Source organism: Nanorana parkeri, unplaced genomic scaffold (genome assembly GCF_000935625.1).
Source record: "Nanorana parkeri isolate BGI_ZX_2015 unplaced genomic scaffold, ASM93562v1 scaffold345, whole genome shotgun sequence".
NCBI lineage: Eukaryota > Metazoa > Chordata > Amphibia > Anura > Dicroglossidae > Nanorana > Nanorana parkeri.
The window spans coordinates 585,856-611,919 of NW_017306613.1; the positions used below are offsets into that span (position 1 = coordinate 585,856).

Genomic DNA, 26,064 nt, shown 5'->3' on the forward strand with positions numbered 1-26,064 from the left:
CCCTCTCTCCTCTCTTTCTCTCCTCCCCCCCTCTCTCCTCTCTTTCTCTCCTCCCCCCCCCCCCTGCCATAACCCTCACCAATTTTGGCCCGGCTCCTCAATACCTCCCCTACCTACATAACCTACACATGTGAATACTATGGAGCAGGGGTAGGCAAACTCAGAAATTACAAATCTTATCATGACTATGCCTCTAGGAGTCATGCATGTGGCTGTCAAGAGTCTTGCAACGCCTAACGAGATTTGTAGTGGCACCACAGCTCGGGGGCCCGAGTTTGCCTACCCCTGATATAGAGTGTAGACAAAGTCCAGATGTGATATTCCTGGCTGTGTCTGGTCTGCCTGTGGTTTGAGGCTTCCTTTTCCTTATGGTGAGACTGAAGCACTGGTAACATGGGATAAGAGTGAGGTGCCAGGCTGAACAGGATTCCATGTACTGGCTACACTATGAATACATGTGAAACATTCCAACCTGGATCCTAAACTGCAATGTAGGCTTATTTATTCTAGGTATTTATATAGCGCCTTCAACTTTGGTGAAATGGTCATCAGCAAAAATAGAGATCGTATATCTTCCTATCAGGGACCCAGACAGCAAGGGATCTAGTTCTCCCCAACTCCATCCAAAACGAAACAGATGGTTTGTCTGCAGACTGAGGCAGGCCGGTGACCGTACTGTTTGGTTTATCTGCAGTGGAGAAAAGTGAGGTCACCGATTCAGCTATACAGGCTGGCAGTGTTCGGTGTACAGAACTACAGATATATCACTTCCACAGACATGTATTTTATTTGTGTATATTCTTGGAGTTTACCTGTCAATAAGAGACTCTCTTTCTTGAGTGAAGCCGTTACTTATTTTGCTCTTAATAGTTATGGTTGACAGTACCTATGATTTTTCAATATAAGACAACAAAATCACCTCTTTTATAAACAGCTTATTTACTTATTTTATCTTCAGTAACTGTAGTTTTGTATTGTTCGTACCGCTGTTTACACAATAACGATAACATCTTTGACATAAAGAAGACATATCTAAGGTAAAACATTTATCTGAAGCCACCCCCCTTCTACTGTATTTTTGGGGATGCAGTAGAAGGGGGGTGGGCAAACTTGGCACTCCAGCTGTTGTGGAACTACAAGTGACATGTGGCATTGCAAGAACCTGGCAGCCACAGGCATGACTTCCATAGGCATGATGGGATTTTTAGTGTCACCACAGCTGGAGTGCCAAGGTTGCCTACCCTTGAAGGAGAGAATAGTTAAGAGACCTATGGGGTAAGTGTTTCTCCCCATAGTTCTCTTTAGTGCCACGGGAGGACATATACTAACCTCCTCCCGTGACCCACAGCTCAGTATATAGCGGGCTATTGCCTGCGATATACTGAGAGTGCCGCAGCTGGGACAGATCCCGACATTACTGTCTGGATCCACACAGCTGCGTGAGCGACAGCTGGCTTTGCCTATCTAGAGGCAGAGCCAGCTGTGGCCAACCCCTCCCCTGTCTGTTCCTCCAGTCAGAGCTGGAGGATCGGAGAGGGGAGGGAGGAATCCCTGCGGGGAGCCGTGACTGAGTCACCACTCTCTGCAGGGACATGATCGGGAAGTGAGCGAGCGACGGTATGTGTTCGCTCACTTCCCGATCAATAGAGCCAACCTGTGACAGCTTCTTTGTCACAGGTCGGCTCTAACTATGAGGATGAGTGGAAAACACGCACCTCATAGTTCACCTTTAAAACCCCCATAGTCACATGGGTTTCCTCATTAGAAAATGTCCCCTCTATTCCCTTTCTCACGGCAACTAAACTTTGGAATTTGTCCTGGATACCATTGCCATTAAGCCAAAAAAAGCTGGCCAGACTTTTGGCTGCTGATGAAATTCAAGCTGTGGGTGGCCCTGTTGGGACATCTTTGGCTGCACTTACTGTTTAGTCATTAAATTTTGCCCCGACCTCTTCGACCAATCAGCTGCCATCACTATTCGGGTATTCTGACAGCTGCAGGTGACGGCTATCAGGATGCAATAGCCCAACCAGGGAAATAAATAGTGCGGATGGGGAAATAACACGTTTGTTCCTCGTTTAGCCTCCAGGACTGAATAAAAAGAAACACAAAACCTAGCAGTGTATGGCCAGCTGTAATCTCTCTAACGGTGACACAGATGACAAATAAAACCTGACAGGGCTTCCAACCTCTCACCAGTTTTGGCTTTATGATGATACCTTGATGATGATGATGAGTGGCACTGAAGGGTCACAAGCTGATCACCTCTAACGTACTACATAAATGTTCTCTGTGTGTGTCAGGTGAGAAGCTCCGTGTTTTGGGATACAATCACAATGGAGAGTGGTGTGAGGCCCAGACCAAGAACGGACAGGGCTGGGTGCCCAGTAATTACATCACCCCCGTCAACAGCCCTGAGAAGCATTCCTGGTACCACGGACCTGTGTCTCGAAACGCTGCAGAATATCTGCTGAGCAGCGGGATTAATGGCAGCTTCCTGGTTCGGGAGAGTGAGAGTAGCCCCGGGCAGAGGTCCATATCGCTGAGATATGAAGGCAGGGTTTACCACTACCGTATCAACACTGCTTCTGATGGAAAGGTAAGAGGGCTTCGCTCTTATTGATGGCATGATGGTGATTATGTATTCTTCTTTGTGTTGCATTATGAGGGGGTTACATGCAAGTTTTATGTGATATGGATTTCTCTTCCGTTCATTGAAGGACACAGGGCAACTGATCGTAGATCCTGTACTGTAGGCGATCTGTTGCCCTGTGCCCTTCAATGAACGGAGAGAAAAGGATTTTACGGTGAGTACAAAAATCCTATTTTTTTAAAATAATTTTGAAGTTGTAAAGTCCCAGCATATCCTCTCCTGTTTTAACATCAGCATTGTAATAGGAATACATACTAGAGTTGTTTTTCATAATGCAATCAAAGCAAAAGAATCCATTTTATGTAGCGAGTGCTGCCTTCCGTCTGCCTATCACATTCACCAACTTCCTGGATTCCAAGTGTGCTTTGTGTCTTTTTCCCTGGTGCTTGATGTGATGCAGTCTCCATTTCTCAAGACTTCATATCCCATCATGCATTGCTTCCAGCAAGCAATGATAATGTTACATTGTTCGGGCAAAGAGTTGTAGTTTAGAAGGCAGGCTCTGTGATAGTTGTGGCACAAGGATGCCCACATTCACATAGCTGAGTCAAATTCAGTGCATTGAAGAAGTACATGCTATGGGCATCTTCAATGAGTTTACAAACTTCCAGATGCATATGGTTATCAGGAGCGGTATAGAACGTATGATAATTCAAAATAGTAATAAAGATTTATTTTTAGATGGTGTCTGATGGCCACAGAATACTGCTCTCATCAGTGACCACTTGCAAGCATGCCACCTACTTATCCATCTCTGCATTTTTACTGATTCACCAATTAGTTGTGCGGTTAACATTTTAGCAGTGATCTGGACACTAACCACCCACTGTTTGTATACCCAGTGTAAAGGTTCCCATAGACATCACACCATCGTCTGACAGTTTAGCTTGTTTTCACTCTTCAATGTCTGTGGATTAAACGTGAGTGTGTTAAGATGAGTTGGGAAACCTATCCCTATGTCTAGGATTGTATTCCCCAGGTTCCCTCCTTCTCTTCTATTGCCCTAAACAAGAGTGATCCCGGTTAGAGGAGAAATTTCACAGGAGTATGTTGTAAGACTTATTTTCGAGGCATACCCAACCATTCCTTAAAGTGACATTAAAGTCAAAGTTTTTTTCCCCTCTTCCCAATCCTGCTGTAAGGACTTACCTTTAGGCCTTGTTCATACCAAATGCAGACCAGATCTGCATGAGTTTCTGCACACGCAGTGCAGTGGGTTGTGCCGCGTTTTTTGGCGTGTTTTTGATGCGTTTTGGGTCGTTTTTTTTTAGTTTAGAATGGGCTTTCACTGCGTTCCAGGGCGTTTGCATGCGTTCCAGAGCAGGTAAAATAGGGCTTGCTGCAGTTTTTTTTACATACTCTGGAACTGAACGCTGCGGTGTGAACTAGAGCCCAAAATACCATTGGAATACATTGGAGGGAGTTTTGATCCGCCCTGTAACTGCTCTGCTCTGCTCCTGGAACGCGTTTGGTGTGAACAAGGCCTAAATGATGTCTCTTAATCCAATCTTCTTCATCTTTCCTGTAGTTTTTAGCTGTCCCTCCAGCGCTGGTGCGGGTCTCCGATTCAGCGCTGACTCCTCTGTCCTCCTCTTCTCATGTCCCACCGAGTCTGTGCGGGGGCACGCTGCTCCATAGACTTAGCTTGTGTCTCTCCTCGTCTCCCAACCGAACATCTGAAGTGCGCATGCGCCCGCATGCGCCAAGATCCTTTGCGGCGACCAAGACTCTTCAGATGTTCGGACGGGAGCGCGCGGTGCAGACATAGGTACGTTTTAACCCTTTGAAAAATGTTTTTTTGGGTTTTTAAAAAAAATGTTTCTGCATATATCTACTGGTTGCCAGTAGAAGATATATCTAAAAACACGCGAGGGTTTAATAACCCTTTAATGTGGCCAAGTTATGCTAATATTCACAATAAAACAAAATACTATAAATTCCCTTTAAAGAAGAACTCTGTGAAAAATTAAAAAAAACTTACCCTTGCAGTGGGGCTACCCCCTGTACCGAGGATTTAGTGCTAGGGGGCTCAAATAAAGCAGATTTACATAGCTGATCCTCAGTCCCGCCAGCTCCCTCCTGACTGCTAGACCGGTACCTGCAGCCTCTCCTTCCCTGGGCTCTGGAAGTCTATGGAACATTGGTGTCATATTGTCCATTGACCTGCATCATGCATGAGGATGCCGAGGGACATTCAGTGTGATGGTAGCTCCACTGCAAGGGCAGATTTAGATTTTTTTTTCTTTAAAGGGGTTTACCACACGTAGCAAAAAGCCATCTGTCTGCTGATTTGCTGTCTGTAGAGGGGATAAAACTTGCTGCTGCGACCATCTATATATGAACGAGAGAAATCACACGGATGGAGGACTCTCCTCTGCTGACTATTGTACTTACACAGCTGTCTGAATACCTGAACAGTACCTGCATCTGATTGGATGCAGTCACTGTACGGCTGAAAAATCGTCCACCAGGCTCCTTTGGTTTTTGTGAAGCCGGGCCTCCCACAGCACAAATTTCAGCTATTCGATATGAATTGTCCCGAATTCAAGCCATGTGTGGCCAGCCTCATGTACTGTGACTGTTCCGTTGTAGAGTGGAAATACATGAAGGGGATGTAAATATAAAGAGAATGGACCTCTGTGTCTAGAGAGTTGCCGTTTCCTTTGCGTGAAGGCATTTCTTTCTTCCGTCTGTGGAAAGTTATTGTGTGCGAGGCAGGCTTCATAGATTCGGAGAATCAGACTCCAGGGGAGGAGGTTACTCTGAGGACAGAAGATGTTGTTCTGCTCAGCATGCCTGGAAGGCCACTCATACTTCTTCCTCACTGCGAGCTCTTCAGCCACATGCCTGACATTCTGTGCATAAGTTGCCAGCTCTGGGGAGCCATGTCCCGACGGCTGACTTCCACAGAGCTTGTAACATGATCAGCTTTGCTCTACAAGCTGCTGATGGACATAATAAGATAATAGAAGAATATTTCCACAGTCATTTCATAAGGCCGCATCTGCTTAAAACTCAACGCCAAGAACATGTATCAAAACAATATCATTTCATCCTGTTATTTGCTGATTACAAAACCATTAAAGCTGAACTCCAGGCAGATCTAAAATATACAATTAAATAGCATTCTGTATTCATTGATACATTATCAGATGATGTTTTTAATGCATGCAGTGTCAGTACCTGAATTTGCCAAGTATAGAGCACAGAAAGGGAGAGGGAGAAGCAGCACAAGCAGCCAGTTGGTTGTGCTACAGTTCTCATGTGTTAAAGGCGTCATAGTTCTAGCCGACCTGTGACAATGAGACTGTCACAGGTCGGCTCAGTAGATCGGGAGGTAAGCGAACACATACCGGCGTTCGCTCACCTCTCAATCCTGTCACGGCTCTCTGGATTCCCTGCACAAGGAGAGAGATCAGCAGTGACTGGTCTTTATCAATGACAGTGAAAACCACGCTAGGATGCTAATCCACCGCTGTGACAGGCAGCAACAAATTAGTGATCTCACCAACTAGATCTAATAATACAATATTGTTGCTCTGTGTCTATATTTTTCTAGTATATGTCCATTTAGCAGTAATAAATCTTAGTGTATCCCGTGCATTATTCAAAGCATCTTTTAAACATTAAATTCAATATTTGGGTGCATCAATTACCAAAACAGTCTTATATTCCTCATAGTCCACATGAGACACCCGTGTTGCATTAGGTGTCCATCATAGGTAAATAACATGAAATTAACAAAATATGTTGTGAAGTAATGAGTGCTAATGGCCCCGTGTGTAACTTTGTTCAAAGAAAATTGTATCCTTTAAACCAGTTCCCAGCATTGGACAGTAACAGCTTATTCTCATTTGACTAGATGGTTTCCTTTTAATTGCATAGTGTTGGACGGGTCGGTTATCCGTGCTCCTTAATGATTTTATAATTGCACTCACCAGACGTATCTTTGTATGTGTGTTTTCAATCAAACCAGACCAGAGTTCCGTTTCGCGAGTGTCCAAAATGCTTGGCTTCTCTCTTCTACGCCTCCGTGCTCCTCTTCCCGTAATCTCAGTGTCTTACATTCCGATCTCCTCCCCGTCTAATACTCCACTTTTGTTTCCTATTATTCCACGGAACTCAGGGGGACATAAAAAGAGGCTTCCATTGCGCAGTATTTCGTTAAAACAATACACGTACAAACTAGTAGATAAAACAGGCAGCAAAAATCCTTGTATTCATTCAAATGCAGGCAATGGGCGTAGACTCCACACTGACGCGTTTCATCATCTGACTTAAAGGGGAGTAGACACCCCCCTTTTGAGAGTCAGATGACAAAATGCGTCAGGAGAGTCTACGCCCATTGCCTGCATTTGAATGAATACGAAGATTCTGTTTTATCTACTAGTTTGTAAGTGTATTTTTGGGGAATAAACGTAATTATTACAGGAAGCTCCTGCACAGAGGCAAAGGATTACTGCACAGATCTGGAATAAACACACAAACAAGATTTAAGTAAGAATTCGGGGACAATTTTCTTGTCCCCGAACTCTATCTATTAATATATTTAGAAGTGTTACAACCAAAAAGTTGAAAAAGATATTATCTGACAAAAGTGACCTTGTAATAGTCCTTTGTAACTTGTAACTCATGCATCGTCCGGTCCTTCCTCTGGCACAAAAGCAGTTAAATGTGTTCCGTATGCCAGAATGAAGCACAAGAATGTGGATTCTGGCAAAGAGTGGGCAAACCTGCAAAACTGGGTTAATCCTTATGGATTTCTAAAGCTGGCGACTGGGCATAGCGAGAACTTAAATACCAAATTATTGGATGTGACTTGGCAGAGCGGCGGCTCAGTCTCCGCTTTTCGCAGCAACCACAAACCCCCTTTGGCAACAGATCCAAAGAATCCAGCGTGCCTGTAATCTAATTACTCCGGCCTCCTGCCCGTTCTTAGAACGTCTTGCAATCTGTCGTAAATAAACAAATAGGAAGCTGACATCACTGCCGATGGAAGCAGCAGAAGGTTAGATGTGGAGGAATGCACTAGAGGAGGAAACGTGGACACTTTTCCCCGAGGAGCTCTGACCTTCCGATGGGGCTTCCATGTAACTGTTTATCCTCATTTCCTCGTGTCTGACAGCTTTTGCATTGTGTTTAGACGTGACCTTCAACTTTTCTATCTCCAGCTGAATGTTCCTTGTAAACAGCAGGGCGAGTTTGTTTTCATTTAAAGAAGAACTATATTGTTTTTAAAGTGGATCTTTCCCTTTTAATTGCACTCATTCCGTCTCCCACCTCTCAATTATACAACTTTTTTTTTTTCTGTATATAGTATATGCCCCATCTTTCCTTTTCCACCCTCTCACTCGGAGTGTCATCCCCTTGGATTGCTGCAGCCTACAACTCTGGAGGCTGCGGCTGTTATCATAAGGACACTAAACTCAGGAGATAAATCTTAAAAATGCATTCAGGACTTTAACTATTAACAAAAAAAATTCTCTTATTTGTGTATCATTCAGCTGAAGACCCTCAAATCATCTCTGAATTGGTGCTGACACTGTCCTTCCTTCTGGAGGGGGGCTACTTTTGTTCTCCATGGTCCCTGTGTATGTGTTGTAAAGTGGCCACCACTCCAAGTTCTCTCCTATGATGGACTACAATCTCAATACAAATTATGTCTGTGTAGGTTCTCATTCATCCAGGTCATGGTATATCTGTAAAAAAAGGTCAAGGCAACTGGACTTGCTGTATTTTTCCTGCAGACGTTTCGCTGGTCATCCAACCAGCTTTCTCAATTCAGTGACTTGTACGAAAAATTCTCTGGGAATAAATACGGTGACTGTTTCTCCAATCCACATAATCTGTTAGTCACAACCAGGTGTTGATATCATTTGCATAATTGGAGTCTAGGAGGTGTTATTAACCTGGTGTTAAAGGTAAAGGTGTTAAAAGAGCATTGTGTGTGGCAGACAATAGATGTCTCACCCCCCCCCCCCCCCCATCTCTATTCAAGCTTGGCTTCTCCATTTTTACATAAATGGCCTCATTCACACCTCTTCAAGGCTGTGTTCACACCTGGGCGTTTTTCAGCGCTGAAAAACGCACAGCAAGAGAAATCCTCTTGAGTGCTATGGGCATGGTTCCCACCTTTGTCGCGCTGAAAAACGCCCTACGTCCGAAATTGTACAGGAGCTTCTTTGGGGTGTATTTCAGCGCGTATGCATTGGTATTCCTGAGGGTGGCTAGGGGTTAACAAAGCGGTAACCCCGAGCCACACTCGGGAATACAGCGTAGGTCTTACCTTGTCCGCGATCCCAGATGTGTCCGCCCGCCGCTGCCGTCTTCCGGGTTCTGTCCCTTGCGAGCGTCCGCGTCGCAGGGGGGCGGAACTGGCAGGAAGTTTAAAAAGTTTTTAAAAAAGATAGAGAAAAAAGGGGAAAAAATAACAAATCATACCGCCAGGGAGGTTAAAAACCGAGCGTCGAACGCGCGTTTCAGTGAACAAAAAAACGTGTTTTGAAACATGCTGAAAAAACGAGCATGAAACGCTCCTATTTGGAACGGCCAGGTGTGAGCCCAGCCTTAAACCAGTCCTCCCTGTCTAGGATGCGTACTTGACTATTAACAAAAATGTATCTTATTTGTGTATCACTCGGCTGTAGATGCTCAAATCATCTCTGAATTGGTGCTGACACTGTCCTTCCTTTTGGAGGGTGGCTACTTTTGTTCCTCATGGTCTTTGTGGGTGTGGTAAAGTAGCCACCGCATCAAACCCGCTCCTGTGACGGACTACAATCTCACATTTAAATAACTAATTTGTATTGAGCTTGTAGTCCATTACAGGAGCGAGCTTGGTGCGTTGACTACTTTACAACACGCACAGGGACCATGGGGAAGAAAAGTAGCCCCCCTCCAGAAGGAAGGACAGTGTCAGCACCAATGCAGAGATGATTTGATGATCTACAGCCGAGTGATACACAAATAAGGTCCAGTATTGTTAACAGTTAAGGTACTGGAATGGATTTTTAAGACTTGACTCCTGAGTTTAGTGTCACTTTAGGTATCTTGAGATTTCGAGCCTGCATACAGTAGATGTATGGTAAGCACATAATCTTGCGAACGGCAGTAAGTACAAGAAATATCTACGTAGCACAAAATCTCATGATACTTCAGCAACAGCTATACAGGCCCCAAATCGCACGATATCTATGCAACATCTATAGGGTTGTAAAATCTCACAAAATAATTTGGCACTTACTGACCTGCTGCCTTCTGGGATCTGTGACGTCGATATCTCAGGAGGCTGCAGGCACCCAATGGTATGTGACTTTCTCTTGGTATGGAATAAGGAAGTGGGAGTGTGAAATAAGGTATATACAAGGGGTAGCTAAACTTCAGCCCTGCAGCTGTGGTGAAACTACAAATCCCCTCATGCACCTGCCAATGGTTGTCATGCCTGTGGCTGTCAGAGTTTTGCAATGCCTAATGCAGGGCTTGACAAATTTTCTTTGCATCCAGGAGCCAGCTAAAAAAAAGTCAGGAGCCAGGTTTTTTTCGCGAGTGTGTTTCGCGGTGGATGGGGGGTCTTTTCTTTCTTTATTTTTTTTTCACTTTTTTTTTTTTCACTAATTGAATTTGACAGGTTCTCTTTAAGGTGACACTAGGGGTCTACTAGACCCCTAGTGTCACCTTTCCACTTCAATAGCTTTAGCTGGGGAATGACAGCTGCTTGCTGAGGCAGCTGAATAAAAACACAGCAGGCAGTGGCTGGGAGCAATAGCTAGCCTATTGGCTATTTCAGATTGCAATAGCAAGCTGGCTATTGCCCCCCCTGCCTGCTGTCAATCTGTGTCCTTGTGAGGAGAGACCGCTGAGAGTCTGCAGCAGGGAGAACGGCAGATTTATTGCAGCGGCGGTGGGAGAAGAAACGAAGGTGCAGTAAATGGGTTGACAAAGCCCAGGCACCAGGATGCAATTTCTAGTCGCATTGGCGACCTGGCGCCTTGAATTTGTCGAGCCCTAGCCTAATGGGATTGCATGACTCTAAATTGTTTGTGCAAGAGAGAGGTCGAAGGAGGGGAACGAGAAAGAGCGCAGTTAATTTAATGTTCTTTAAATAAGAGGTGCCCACACATCAGATGACATTCTCCCAGTCTGAAGCTGGCCGTATCAATGGAAATCAATGAGAATTTGATGGAGCAGTTGAACTTTTAATTTCATTTTAAACTGTAATGTAGCTGACAATTTATTGTCCAGTTTCGACTTCCCAATTGTGGTGATCAATCAAAAGCAATGGGTGGTAGATTGCTTAGTGTCTGTGATTGTATATGGAATGGGCAGTAGATTAAAATGACATTAAAGTCAATTCACCCCCCCAATGCTGCTTTAAGGACTTACTGATACCTCTCGATCCGAACATCTTCTCCCTTCCAGTCGTTTTCAGCAGTCCCTCAAGGCTGGTCTCTGATCCAGCACAGACTGCTGTCTCGTCCCACGGAGTCTGTTCGGCGTGCATTGACTGACACTGTAGCTCTCCTCCTCTCCCCGCCAGTGATCTCCACTGTGCATGCGCCTGCACACATCCTCCTACAGCCACGAGCGAGCGGAAGAGACACAGAAAATGTAACTTTAAAAAATTACCTTTTTAATTTAAAAACATTTTTTTGTATATGTCTACTGCTTGCTAGTAGTAGATGTATGTAAAAAAATACTTTAATGTCACTGTAAATTGACTGAAGTATGCAATGTGTATGGCCAGCTTTGTGGTTAAGGAAACGTTCCAAAAATGTTTTCTAAAAGTTTCCTTACCGAGCTCATCTACGGCTCGGTTAATTTGCCCGCCTCACTCCGAGAATAAAAAAATTACATGTTACTAAAAGAAAAAATAACAGCGTGGGGTTCCCCTACCAAACCATATAAGACCCTTTAGGTCTGGTAGGAAAGTTAGGAGGGACCCCAAGTTAAAAAAAAACAGAATAGTGTGTGTGTGTGTGTAAACACATACACACCGTATATGTGCATATATAATCCCTCCCCTGGTCACAACATTGACATCGAATGATCTGGATGACATTTACATTGACTGCGCAAGCATCAAATGCCCACATGGCAAGTGAATGGAATGTCATTATAATTTTTAGCGATCACAAACATGTGAGAGTGTGCCTTCGTCAACCCAATTTAATCTGACCTTAATGTTATGCTAGCCGTTTACGCAAACTTTTTTTTCCTGCGTAGTGGCCAAAGGGGAATAAAGTTCTCCTAAAATAAAACACATATGTTCACTTTGAGCTTTGCTATTATAATACGTTACAATAGGTCCCATTAATGTGATATCACTTTAATCAGCAGATGAGGTTGTTTATTTTTGCAGGGTAAATGTATGGAGGTGCACATATTACATATACATTCTATTGGGAAAAATTACAATAGCTCTTTCTAATTTAAAAAAAGTCCAAGAAAATAAAAAAAATTCTGTATTTGCTGCCAAATTAAAGCCTTATTTGTCCTGAAAAAAATATTTAATATTAGGGATGCACCGATACTGTTTTTTGGGCAATCGGGTACGAGTACCGATATTTATCTTTCAGTATTCGCCAATACCGGTACTTTCGGTAGCATGGAGCTGGTTTCCCGGGCAATCCGAAAGACGGGCAGCGTGTCATTACCCGCCGCCCGGTTTCTTGATTGCCCGGGAAGGCGGCACCATGCTGATTTGGCTGGGAAGCCGACTTCCCAGCCAATCAGCATGGAGGCGGCTTCCCCACCAATAAGGAACCGGGAGGCGTGTTATTACCTCTTTTCAAATTTCATCCATAGTACGTGCAGACAGTTCACAGTTTACGCGTGTTTTGGGGCTACAAGGCAAAGTAGTGAAGGTAACCCCAGTATGCAATGGACCAGGCATCTAACACACTGCTGAGGTTTCATCTGCTGGTGCGCATGCATTGTGGCACACCATCAGGGGTCGACTACAAGAACCGGGAAGAGACTGTTGACCCCCCTAATGATGTCAGCAGGAGGATGCAGGCGCAGGACATGCTGTGATGGAGCAGCTGCTTACATAAGACAACTGTGAATTCACTGGGCATGTGAGTATAGTATGGGGGGGGAGGGGGGTGGGGATAAAGTTCCTCTTTAGGTTGATCTCTTTATTATGTGTATCTGAAAAATAAAAAGTTTAGCATTCCACTTTACCAAACATATTGCAGGGTATTAGTTGTGTCACCATTGTGGTGTTTGAGAATAATCTGGAATATCCTGAAGTTCCCTTGTAATGTTAACAAATATGCTCCTTGTCAGTTACAACATACATACTAGAGTGCCCATTTGTCATTCATACCAGATAGTGTGTGTAGTATACCAGCCGGCCTTGACAGAAAGCTGGGGTGGGCAGGAGTCACTGCTGCGTGTTTGTTTGATTTTTGTCTTCACATTCCGTTGTAGCCGTTTGGATTCCCAGATTTTATTGTCCTGCCAGATTCATTACTGCCATTGTTCAGAGGTTGCCTAGTTCATTTCAGAAGCCACGAAATTGTCGGAAATTGTGAGTGTCAGGTCATTAATCAGTCATGATTCACTGTTGTTGTTTGATTTTCAGGTCAATGACCTCTAGTATTAGGAAGGCCCTGGAGCCTACAAAAACAAACTGCATTGGTCAAGTGTGTTCTGTTGTAGCTAACCATGGTGCTTTGGGTGTACTGACTTACCCTGCTAATGGCTTGCCAGAGAGCCTTAGAAAGGAACCTGAAGCCCCAAGAAGTGCAATATGTGAAGGGTAATGTGCGTTTTTTTTGTTTTTTAATATCTCAGTCGCATATTACTTTGGAATAAGATTTAAGTGTATCTGCAATGATAAAATGATACCTCTGGGAAGAAAGCAAGAATAAGCCAGCTCTCATCTTCCACATACCACAGAAAAAGAATCATTTTTGAATATATCTGTAAAGGGAACCTGTGCTGAGAGAATAAAGACTGCCAGTGTTGACCTTTTCATTAGAACATGCTTATTGCCTGGCAGTTATGCGAATTCTATGACTTCAGTACTTTTTTTAAAGCAGGTCAGCAAAGGCAAACTATGAGATTCTCTCATGATGGTTATACTTGAAAAGGGATTCTTTACATTAAACGTATGTACACCCTACTAAAGAACTCCTCTTTTGTTCTGTAGCCTATACCATTGAAAGCTCATTCTTATATCTGTTCAATGTTGATCCTGCCAGAAATGCAGTGGGATGATAACTAGCTGTACACTCTACCTGTGCTGAACTATTATCAGTGACATTGTTCCCAGCTCCCTCTGTGGACTACAGCTTTCCTTCCCAGCTATGTTATGGAGATGAGGAGAGAGGGAGGTGTTGTCCTAAAACACTCCTAGCTGTTTTATGGTGGCCTTGCTGCCTTTCTATAGATACAGCATACCTCTCGACTTTCTGAGATGACAGAGAGACACCTCTTAACCCAAAGTATGTAGGCAAAGGACACCCACCACGTTACCAGTTATGTAGATCATGAAGAATTAACGTGCAATAAAAATATTAGATATAGCCACAAGAGCTGGAGGAGATCAACATGTAGCTGTGAGACTATGGTCATGTATGGCCTGGAAACCATAACATGTCACCTGCTTTGGTAAAGAAGAACTATGAGGTGAGTGAAAATCACTCAGCCTCATAGTTCGAGCCGACCTGAGACAATGAAACTGTCACACGTCGGCTCAATAGATCGGGAAGTGAGTGAACACATACCGTCGCTCGCTCACTTCTCGATCCTGTCCCTGCAGAGAGCCGTGACTGTCACTCACGGCTCCCTGCAGGGATTTCCCCTCTCCCCTGTCCGATCCTCCAGTGCTGACTGATCGAATGGGGGAGGGGGCGGGTACAGCTGGCTCTGCCTCTACATAGGCAGAGCCAGCTGTCACTCACGCAGCTGGGTGGATCCAGACAGAATTGTTGGGATCCGTTCCGGCTGCAGCGTCTCAGTATACCGCGAGCTGTAGCTTGCGGTATACTGAGCTTTGGGTGACGGGAGGACGCTAGTTTGTGTCCTTCCGTTACCCTTAGGAGAACTATGGGGAAAAGCACTGACCCAATAGTTCTCCTTTAAAGGAAACCTGTCATAGTAGATATCTGTATGCTGCCATTGGTAACCTTGTTCTGAAAAATGTTGTTTTTTCTTTAGCACTTTCTAGGACAACAGAACATTAATTTACATAAATATACATTTTTGCCAAACTTTATTCACCAAAAATGTTGTTCACTTTATTTTAAATGACACCAAATATTTAGCAAAGCTATACCTGTAACAGAGTGCGGTTTACTTATCTTTCTCACTGCCGAACACGACTCTGATCCTGAGAAATCATCCTCTGAACTGGGAGACCAACAGCTTTGGGAGTGTCGATATCCTGGGTCACTCACAGCTTTTCCTGGTTCCTCCTGCAGAGGTCGATGGGAAGAAACAATGAGAGCTGTGGGGGACCTTCCAAACTTCTGGAAATGACAGTGTTTAAATGTAAATGTGACATGGTTAGGGCAGCGTATGGTGGCGTGGACAGCCGGAAAGGTCATTATTTATAGTCTGTTTTCCCGGTCCGTCCTTCATGTTTATTTTCTGTATTATGACAGGGTCGCTTTAATGCAGTTTTTTTTCTCTTGCACTCAGCTTTATGTGTCATCAGATAGCCGATTCAACACACTGGCAGAGCTGGTCCACCATCACTCCACTGTGTCCGATGGACTGATCACCACACTGCACTACCCCGCTCCAAAACGTAACAAGCCCACTATCTATGGTGTGTCACCCAACTACGACAAGTGGGAGATTGAGAGGACAGACATCACTATGAAGCACAAGCTGGGCGGCGGTCAGTATGGAGAAGTTTATGAGGGCGTGTGGAAAAAGTATAACTTGACTGTGGCGGTAAAGACTCTGAAGGTATGTATTTTACATTTGGCTTCTGTCATTGTAAATATGGGATTTTCATGCCTGGCAGAATAAAGTCTTTTTTTTTCCTTTTGACATTGAGTAGCAGTTGTGAGCAATTAGTGCCTTACTACGTCAGGTTCCTGAGCTTAGTTCCAGTAGTTTTTTTATGTTTTCTAACTTGTTTGTGAGTGTTTCTATCCCATGCTGTGGTTTCCACTTTCAGCTTCAATCTTTCATGACCAAAGGGCATTGATGCCAAGACCAAATTTATCTGCGTCCGTATGCATCATTAACGTGACAATAACTTTAATTTTGCCTGACTACATAATTGAGGTTTCATTCACATGGGGCTTGTTGCCCCGTACAGCATGAAGGGCCCTCTATTGATGCGGCTGGAGCTGCAGGAAGAAGTCTGTTGACAGCTCATGTAAGTCTATGGAAATGCAGGAGCACTGCACACTGCTTACCACAGTTCTGAGTTTTGACAGCTGCACACAGACTGTGTACGGACCTGAATCCATCATGTCTGTAACCGAGGCCACACACCGCCTGTGTGCAGCAGTCAGAACTCGGAGCTGCGGAAAGCAGCGTGTGAGGAGACACAGCTCCTGCACCCATAGACTCACCTGAGCTGCCTTCACTCTTGTTCCTGCAGCTCCGGGCATAAAAAAAATGTCCCTTCACGCTGTATCGGGCAACACACCCAGTGTGAACAAGGACTTAATGTAAAAATAAAAAAGTTTAAATGTTTTATTTATTTTTACTATTGTTTTTGTATCTGACAGCTACAGTATTAAACAGAGGTAAGGTGGCCATACACTTTACAACCCTCACAAGACTTTTGTCTTGCAAGGGTTGTAAAGTAATGAAAAAAAATACGCCCATCTTGGACAGGCAGATCGTACTTGCGATGACTGCAATGAGAGGCGTGCGTCACAGACAAGCAGGGTCAGAGAACTAGGGACACACAGAGGAGCACATTCCTGCTTTTTAGATGGAATGTTAAAGGAGAACTATGAGGCAAGTGATTTTCACTCAACCTCATAGTTCGAGCCTACGTGTGACAATTAAACTGTCACACGCCGGCTCAATAGATCGGGAAGTGAGCGAATGCATACCGTCGCTCGCTCACTTCTCGATCATGTCCCTGCAGAGAGCCGTGACCGTCACTCACAGCTCCCTGCAGGGATTTCCCCCCTCCCCTGTCCGATCCTCCAGTGCTGACTGATCGAATGGGGAGGGGGCGGGTACAGCTGGCTCTGCCTCTAGATAGGCAGAGCCAGCTGTCAATCACGCAGATGGGTGGATCTTGATAGTAATGTCGATATCTGTCCCGGCTGCTGCGGTCTCAGTATACCACGAGCTGTAGCTCGCGTAATACTGAGCCTTTGGTCACGGAAGGACGCTAGTTTATGTCCTCCCGTGACCCTTAGGAGAGCTGTGAGGAAAAACACTTACCCCATAGTTCTCCTATGTTCTTATGGCACGGAGACCCATACCTTTGTAGGTTACCAGTCAGACTGCAGATACCCGGGGGTCACACATGTTGGGATCTTGCATAAAAGAATATAAAAAGGGCTTAAACTCCTCTCAGCATGCAGACTCAACTTAGCACAGTTCAAGAGGAGGTGCACTGACATTGTAGATTTAATTGAAGCCTCAGGACAGAGCACCTGCTGTGGTGAAGGATGCCGCCAAATGCAGGATTATGTAAGCGTACAGTATTCTCTACCCAGAGGCTTCATTTGAAGCATGGGTCTCCTTCAGTTGCGCTAATTGGAGTTGAATGCTGACGCAGCTTGTGCACTTCCCAGACGTCCGTTGTGCGCGTTCAGTCAAAACACATTGCTTTGCACTTTGGGAGCTCATGTCGAGAAAAGGTTTTGCTTTTTGGACGCAGTGCACAAGTCTATCTGCGCTGTGTTAATGTATGTCACCAAAAGAGTGATGCATTGAAGACCTGCATCCTCAAATCAGCGTATTTAGGTCCTTTTAACTGTACCAAAGCCAGCCGAAATGGCACTGCAACCGCACATACTTGATGGTTTTTAAATGGAACAGATTTGGTGTGAACGCAGCCAAACTTCAATTGTCTTCATCTAAATTGGCTGTTGGTTGTATGTGTAGCTCGGGGAGGAACATTAAAGTACAAGCTTCTGTGGAGACCGTAACAAATGTGAATGGGTGATCACTGTCAGTAACATGATATGGAATATGGCACTGCTGTGTCCGAAAGCAGGCTTGGTTAAAAAAAATTCACTTTTGTCGAAGAAGAGAAAAAACCAAGTGCAGAGCAGTTTAAGAACGCATCAAAAATGCATCCAATGTATTCCAATTGTATTTTGGGCTCTAGTTCACACATTAGGGTTCAGTTCCAGAGCATGTGTAAAAACTGCAGCAGGCACTATTTCTTTTTCTGCTCTGGAATGCACAGAAACGCATAACAAATGCATGCAAACGTTGTGAAACGCACTGGACTTCACCTGAAAGCCCATTTTAGGCTCAAAAAACGGACAGGAACGCATCAAAAACACATCAAAATGCACTGCATGTGCAAAAACTCATCCAGATCTTGTCCGGATTTGGTGTGAACAAGCCCTCATTCGAGCCAGCGACATATATTGCAATGATTTTTGCAAATGTTATCAAAGTAATATTAAAGTCAAAATGTTTTTAAGCAATTTATAATGCTGATTAAATCACTTAAATGGATGTTGTTCCTTAATGTTTAAGGGTTTTCGTTTCCTGTAGAATCTGCTAGAATGACGGAGAACTGGCTCTGATATCCTGTTTTGTGTTCGCTCACTTCCCGATCTATTGAGCCAACGTGTGACAGTTTCATTGTCACACGTCGGCTTGAACTATGAGGTGAGTGAAAATCACTCACCTCATAGATCTCCTTTTAAAGGAGAACTATGGGGTCTGGGCTTTTCCGCATAGTTCTCCTTAGGGTAACGGGAGGACACAAACTAACGTCCTCCCGTCACCCTAAGCTCAGTATACGGTGAGCTACGGCTCGCGAGATACTGAGACGCCGCAGCTGAAGAGGATCCCGACAATTATGTCTGGATCCGCCCAGCTGCGTGAGTGACAGCTGGCTCTGCCTATCTAGAGGCAGAGCCAGCTGTACCCTCCCCCGTCCGTTCCGCCAGTCAGCGCTGGCAGATCGGAGCGGGCAGGGGGGAATCCAGCCCCTCCCCTGTCACGGCAGAGAGCCGTGACAGGATCGAGAGGTGAGCGAATGGCGGTATATGTTCGCTCACCTTCCGATCTACTGAGCCGACCTGTGACAGTCTCATTGTCACACGTCGGCTAGAACTATGAGGTGAGTGAAAATCAATCACCTCATAGTTCTCCTTTTAACATTCCAGCTAAGAAGCAGGAATGTGCTCCTCTGTGCGTCCCTGGTTTCATCCCTCACTTGTGTTCTAGTTATAATTGGCAGGCATTCTAAGCTGTTCCTCCTCTCTTAAGGTGCCCATACACTGCTCGATTCTCGTACGAGAATCGGGCGAAATCCCGCGATCGTACGAGAATATGCCGTGCTTGTAAGGTATAGGCAGAAGGGAGCGTGGGAGACTAGCCGGGTCAGTAGCGTGCAGGCAATACGGTACAAGGGGTTAAACCTGAGAGAAATCCAGAGACAAGCCGGTTCGGTAACAAGTGAGCAGCAGAGTACAAGGATAAAGCCAGAGAGAAATCCAGAGACAAGCCGGGTCGGTAACAAGTGAGCAGCAGAGTACAAGGATAAAGCCAGAGAGAAATCCAGAGACAAGCCGGGTCGGTAACAAGTGAGCAGCAGAGTACAAGGATAAAGCCATAGAGAAAACCAGAGACAAGCCGGGTCGGTAATAAGTAAGCCAAGGGAACAAGAACCACAATGGGCAAGAACAGGAGCAAGGCAGGGTAAATGACCAGGGAACAAGGACAAGCACAGCACGAACATCCAGTGCTGGCTGAAGATCACCCAGCACTGAATGAGCGCCCTGCAGCGCCTTATATAGGCAGAGGATGAGCTACTGCGCATGCGCCGGCGCGATTACGTCACCGCGCCGCACTGACGCGATTACGTCATGCCGCGCGGGGACGCAATCCGCTGGGCCTTCTGCCGTCTGCGCCTGCGCGGCCGGGACGTGCTGCTGAATACCCTCTCCGTCTATGTCCCCGCAGAGGGACACGGCATCTCCCGCGAACAGGTACCTGACACTAGTGTTCTACATAAAAAGCCAAGTGCTTCGGAGCTCATAGGTAGGTTCTGAGCCACTTTTTCATTGGGGAGCTATGAGCGCGGTGTCTTTGCTGATGTTGAGCTGGTCATACACTAGTAGAATTTGCAATAGTTAATGGGGTAAATACGAGGTTCGTTTGTGACCGCAGTGATGACAAAAAATGGAAAGTCTCTGATGGCATTATTAAATGTTCCGACGAGATTTTTTATATGAACGTTCTTATGAAAATCGACCAGTGTATGGCCAGGTTTAGAACAGGGCTGAGATGGTTTCAGTTTAGTGTGGGGAGTGGAGAACCCCTTATGTATCTTAATTACTCTAAAGGAAGTGACCCCTGGGGAGACAAAAGTCTTCATATCAATTGATTTATAGAACTTAACAGTCCTGTAAGCTGCTGCCACCTAGTGGCCAACTGGTTCTTGAGCCTCTCGTAGCTATGACATGTGGACATTTCTCTAGCAGCGAGGTCCTGTTGATGTGCGAGTGCCGTAGAAAACATTGTTTACTCTGTAAATATTGAGTGCTGGAATACGTGATTGCCTGGAGCTTTTCTTGAATGATTCACCGAATGCAGTTTTACATCATCTTCAGACACTGCTTTATTATAGTTGCACCCAACCACTGATGTTTTTGCTGCACATTTTAATAGGAGTCTGTCAGAGGATCTGCTGTGGGATTAAAGGGTCCTATGTTTATTAGTGCATGTAGCAGCTCTGCGCTTTGTAAACAAACCATTGAAATGGAACCTGAAAATCTGCTAATTTTCTCCCTTGTTTTCAGGAGGACACAATGGAAGTGGAAGAGTTTTTGAAAGAAGCTTCTGTGATGAAGGAGGTTAAACACCCCAACCTGGTGCAATTGTTGGGTATGTAAAGTTAACAAACGTGTTTTGGGCGGGGGGCGGTTAAAGATGCAGCCTCCTTTTCACTTTTCTTTACTTTTCTTCACATTTTTATAGGTAAAGGGGATTATAATTCACATTTCATTCCATTAGGTTACATCACTATACTTCACTTCCAGTGAACTACATCACTATATTTTGAATAAAAAAACTACTTTTGCTTTCACTGAATAAAACAGTTGCTTCTCACCTCCAAGCCTAGGCAGGTAAATCATAAGGTCTGTGGCTACCCCAGTCATTAGATATTGCAGTCTATTGTTTTCAAACAGACAGGCCATGTCTGGTAGACTTTCTTTGTGACAAAAGGATCAGCAAGGCAGAGAACTGCATATGTAGTAGGCATATGCAACATATAGCTGCGACATATAGGTGCCCACACACACTCACAAACATTATTTATTGCTGCTGGCTATCTTTACACAAAAGAACCCCAATGTGAACATAGCAAAATGGCCACTGGGTGGGCCACAACTGTGCAGTCTTTACAGCGAGGTGTCATCTAGTTTTCATGTGTCAGCCCCATATTATCTGTTAGTTCTGTTTTAATAATTGTGCTATATAGCAGTTCACTCCCGAACAATAAAGTATACTTGCTAATATCTGCAGCTCTCATAATGCCACAAAGAGATTTCCCAGCATAATGGTAAATTATTATTCAGCAGTAGCCCCTCATTCAGCTGAGTGTGTTGGGAGGGGGTTCAATTACAGCAGCTCCAGTTTGCATGCACTTCACACAAGGACAGTCTCCTATCACATGCTCCCACTAAAGGCCCAGCTTTATACAGTTACCTAAGTTTTCTTTCCTCCCATACCATACCATATATCTATATAATATACACACACACACACACACACACTAGGTATGGGGCACTCGCAGGTCTTGCAGCTGAAATAAGTCAAAGCATTAGCATTGTATTGTCAACGTTTCAACGGAGCTCACTCCGTCTTTATACATGCTCATACATACAGTATGTGACTGATGACACTGATAGAAAAATTGTTCAATCAATGTTTTACTCTACCCTGCTTTGTTCTAGGGGTTTGCACGCGGGAACCCCCGTTTTATATAATTACGGAGTTCATGACATACGGTAACCTGCTGGATTACCTGCGGGACTGCAATCGGCAGGAGGTGACAGCCGTGGTGCTGCTCCATATGGCAACTCAGATCTCATCTGCTATGGAGTATTTAGAGAAGAAGAACTTCATTCACAGGTGAGTAACCCAAACTAGACACGGCACCGGTCAAAACATCAGTCACTCCATGTTCTCGTAGACAATAAATCCCTACAGATAGTCCTCATTGAAAGGAAGTTTTGACTAGAAATAGACTTTTAACATAAATACTTGCAGGTACATGCGGTATAAATCACTGACGGGTTCTTTTTAAAGGCATCTATGCTCAGGGTAAGCTACCACATTTCCTACATTGAAAGTTACAACCTACAACCCTCTCCCTGCTCTTAGAGTGCATACTCTATTACTCTTAGAGAGTATGCTTACCAGTAGGCATAAAACAGCACAGACTTGTGAAACATCTGTACAAAAAAATCTCTTCATAGATGGGAATGATCTTATCCATCGAACAGGTTGATTTGTTCTCCAAATACAGATTGGTGCCAGACAATACTGAAATGATTCTACTGGCTACCGTAAATGTGAATCACTATCACACTCATGTTACCTGCTAGGGAGGCTCCAATTCATTAGGGCCATCAGCTCCAGGTATTCACAAATTACTTTGTGAGTGCTTCTGACTCTTATGTGCAAACAACAACCAGAGCTAGCATGGTCGCATTTGGTCTGTCTGCCTCTGCCTCCCTATTTGCTGCCAAATGTAATAAGCACACTCACTGGCCAATAGAAACATGCAGGAAACAGAAGGTGACCCCTACATCCCCCATGGTTGCTATTTGCTTGCGTTTTTAGGATTCTGGGGCACTCTGCAATTGATCTGCGGATTTCTGGAATCAACTGGAGGTGCCTGCTGCATGCAAAGGGGATGTTCATCCAACTGATAATGGACTAAAAGTTCACCTCTAAGGAGTAATGTTTCTGTCATCCTTTGTCTGTGCTCTTTTACTGCAAATCATTTGTTTCTTCAGATTGCTGTCTCGTGTCTCTCGGTATACTAAAGTCTTTAGCTGAAAGGAAATCAGCTTTGGAGGAATTGCATTATGTAATGACTAACTGGTTTCACTAACCCAAAGGAACAAGACAACCTCTAATTACTTCTGCAGGCCCAGAAATGCAATTATATTGTTTTAAACAGTGCATATACAGACACTGAAAATAGCTATTCACTTTACATTTTTAACAGAATTTAGTGCTTAAGCGGAGTTCTCCTTTAGGCAGCCAGACATTGGAGACATCATTTGATCAGAAACAAGACACCAAATTTGTATTTTTTTTCTTCTTTGATGTGCTGGATGGTGGCAAACATGAAAGACCAGCAGCTTTTATTTGGAAATAATAATGGTGTATGCCATAGAACAAGCATGGGAGGGTGCTCCTGAGTAAGGATGGGCTCGGGCGTGTTCGCAGCCCCCCCAGCCAAGCCCGCCAGGAAGCTGCTGACAGCGCGCAGCGCCAATCACAGGCACTGAGACATTTCCCGATCTCTGCAGCTGCGGACCGGGAAAATGTCTCAGTACCTGTGATTGGCGCTGCCAGCTTCCTGGCGGGCTCGACACGTGGAGCTGCGAACACGCCCGAGCCCATCCCCACTCCTGAGTAACCTCACTGGTTTACACACATAATCACTAGTGTCTGAATAAAGGAAAAAACACTATTATTTTGCTGTTCTACGCAGCAGGGTTCTACAACTTGACATTGCACTTATAACATATTGCTGTTATAAAAGTCATATGATCCCAGTCAGCCGCACACCAATGATGTCACAAAATGTGATGGAGTGGCTACCTTCTGATTACAGCTGTGGCCTGGGGGCCAGATCTGTGTGAGAAGGGGCTCTAATTGGATTATTTAGCTTGACCAGTCAATCAGCACCTTTACACAAATCTGGCCATAGGCATTGGCTGTGATTTAGTCCCGAGCCTGGAAGAAGTGGCCCGCTTGTAACCAGAGAGAACCAAACATTAGAAGGTTTAGGCCTGCTTTAAAGTTAAGTTATCATGAGATAAATAAGTGGACTGCTATTGCTGATTCTAAAAATGCTATTTGCTAGTTGTTACGCTGGCCATTTGCCTTGTACTTTCTTACTTTCAGAAGTCTTTACCTGTTGTTTCTGGGTCAGTAATCCAAAGGATTGAACTTAGGGGGTCCGCATGACAGCCAGGCAAGCAACATTTCTTAAAAATGAGCCAAGGCAACTTTGTATGACGCGTGTCATTAAGTGTTTATTTTGAAGTGGAAAAGCTGCCTTATAGCAAATAATTATAAGTGTACACATTCTGCCAGGATGTGTATAAATCTTTCCTTTGTCTTAGTAATATCGTCCAGTATGATCGGAACTCTTTAGTAAAGTCAAGTCCAGGAGTTGGCAACCTCAGCATTACATCTGCTGTGGAACTGCAAGTCCCATGAGGCATTGCAAGAGTCTGAAAGCCACATGATTGGCTTTGTAGTTTCAAATATCGTTTCCTACCCCTGATCTAGCCCATTGTTTCTCTAATCCCGCGATCGTACGATAATAGCAAGGTGTATGGAAGGCGTGCGACCTCTGCTACTGTAAGGTCCCACGACTTTTGTCTAACGAGCATGTTTGAAAACCCGCAGAGAATCGTACGATTGTCGGCGGGTTTGTGGCATGCTCGGGAGACAAATGCCGAACGGGCCGATGTGCGCAAATGCACACTGCCCATTCAGCATTGTAGTCATTGGAAGCCCGCCCCTCGGGGGCAGGCTTGCGATGATCGCAAGTACGATCTGCCTGTCCAAGATGGGCAGATCGTACGTTTTTTAAATGACCATACAACCATCGCAAGACAAAATTCTTGCGATGGTTGTAAGGTCTATGGCCAGCTTAAGTATGATACTAGCAGAATCATTGGTAAAGTTCTGTACTCTTGGGTGACACGTATCAAAGTGCAGCTTCTTTCAATTATTGGGATTGGATGTAAAGGACATTTCTGTTCCACAGTTTGACAGCCAGCAAAGAAGAGAAAATATTCTCATTAGTAGGATAAGCTTACTCAAACGACGGAGGTTTCCTGGTGCTAACAGGAGCACAAAGATTTGAACCATTGACTGGATGTGCAGGTGTGGGCTCCAGCAGTCATTTTGGAGAGGCCAGCATATTGATTAGGTAGCAGGATTTTCATCCTTTTCTATTATTGTGCACGGAGGAATATATTTCCAATCTGCAATAAAGCCCCTGTTGGCACCTGGAGTGTCTGACTCCTCTGTATTCAATTTTTCACCCCTGCTCTTGCTGTTAGAATAAGTTTGATTTTCTGCCACCCAATATGATTACTTTTGTGAGAGTTGTAGATTTATGCTTTCAGGGTTGCAAAAAAACCAGTGCCAGGAGTGTGACGAGTGAGCTTTTAGTAATGTGAATTCTGATTGTTTGCGATAGGTTGCGGTTCATTTAAAAACCATAAATGTACCATGCACTCTTTGTATCCACATGGTACTAATCCCACATAGAATAGAATTGTATCATTGGAATTGTACAGGGTTTCAGAATGTGTGTTGCATGGGCCATTTGATTGAAGGTAATGGTCTACTTTTTTTTCTCATTCTTTGATAAATGTGAATCTCTCTTATCTGTGTACCTTGTGTTCAGTAAACACTACTTCCATTTTAAGAATATCTGCACTAGGCTGGAAAAGAAGCGCTCTCAGTGGACGTACCTGCAAGTCACTACCTGTCAGTCACTAAAAAAAAAACCCAGAGGATTAGAAGAACTTTTATACTCACCTTTCCAGCAGCCCTTATCTCCTATTTTCCCTCCGTTCCAGAACTACAGTCTTCATCAGTCTATTTTTCTGGAAGTGTCAAATTCCTGTGCCCCCCATCACATGCATTGGTTCCCTCCTCTAAACTCTACATCATTGCAGGACACAGGCTTGGAGGATGGAACCAAAGAGTACAATGAGGGTCACAGACATCTTACACTTCAGGAAGTGTTGAATGCTAAAGAGTGTTATGCAGTGCAGGAACCTTTTAAATTGACACTAAACGCAGCAATTAAATCTTAAAAATGCATTCAAGTACCTTAACTATTAACAAAAATGTCACCCTCCAGAAGGAAGGGCAGTGTCGGCACCAATTCAGAGATGATTTGAGGATCTACAAATGGGTGATACACAAATAAGATACATTGGGGGGTATTTATTAAAACTGGAGCAGATTTGCACTGCAGCCAATCAGCTTCTCGCTCTCATTTTCAAATCTTACCTGAG

The 26,064-nt window shown here is 44.4% G+C and overlaps 1 protein-coding gene across 4 annotated transcripts in view; it reads left to right on the forward strand.

Moving 5' to 3' along the window:
- Positions 1-26,064, forward strand: part of ABL1 (ABL proto-oncogene 1, non-receptor tyrosine kinase) — a 231,201-nt gene that overhangs the window by 174,066 nt on the left and 31,071 nt on the right. For all 4 annotated transcript variants that reach the window (XM_018558546.1, XM_018558548.1, XM_018558545.1 and 1 more), the window contains exons 3-6: positions 2,304-2,599; positions 15,302-15,574; positions 20,575-20,659; positions 21,733-21,910. In XM_018558546.1, the coding sequence (XP_018414048.1) occupies positions 2,304-2,599; positions 15,302-15,574; positions 20,575-20,659; positions 21,733-21,910 (832 nt within the window). The remainder of the gene's footprint in view (positions 1-2,303; positions 2,600-15,301; positions 15,575-20,574; positions 20,660-21,732; positions 21,911-26,064) is intronic.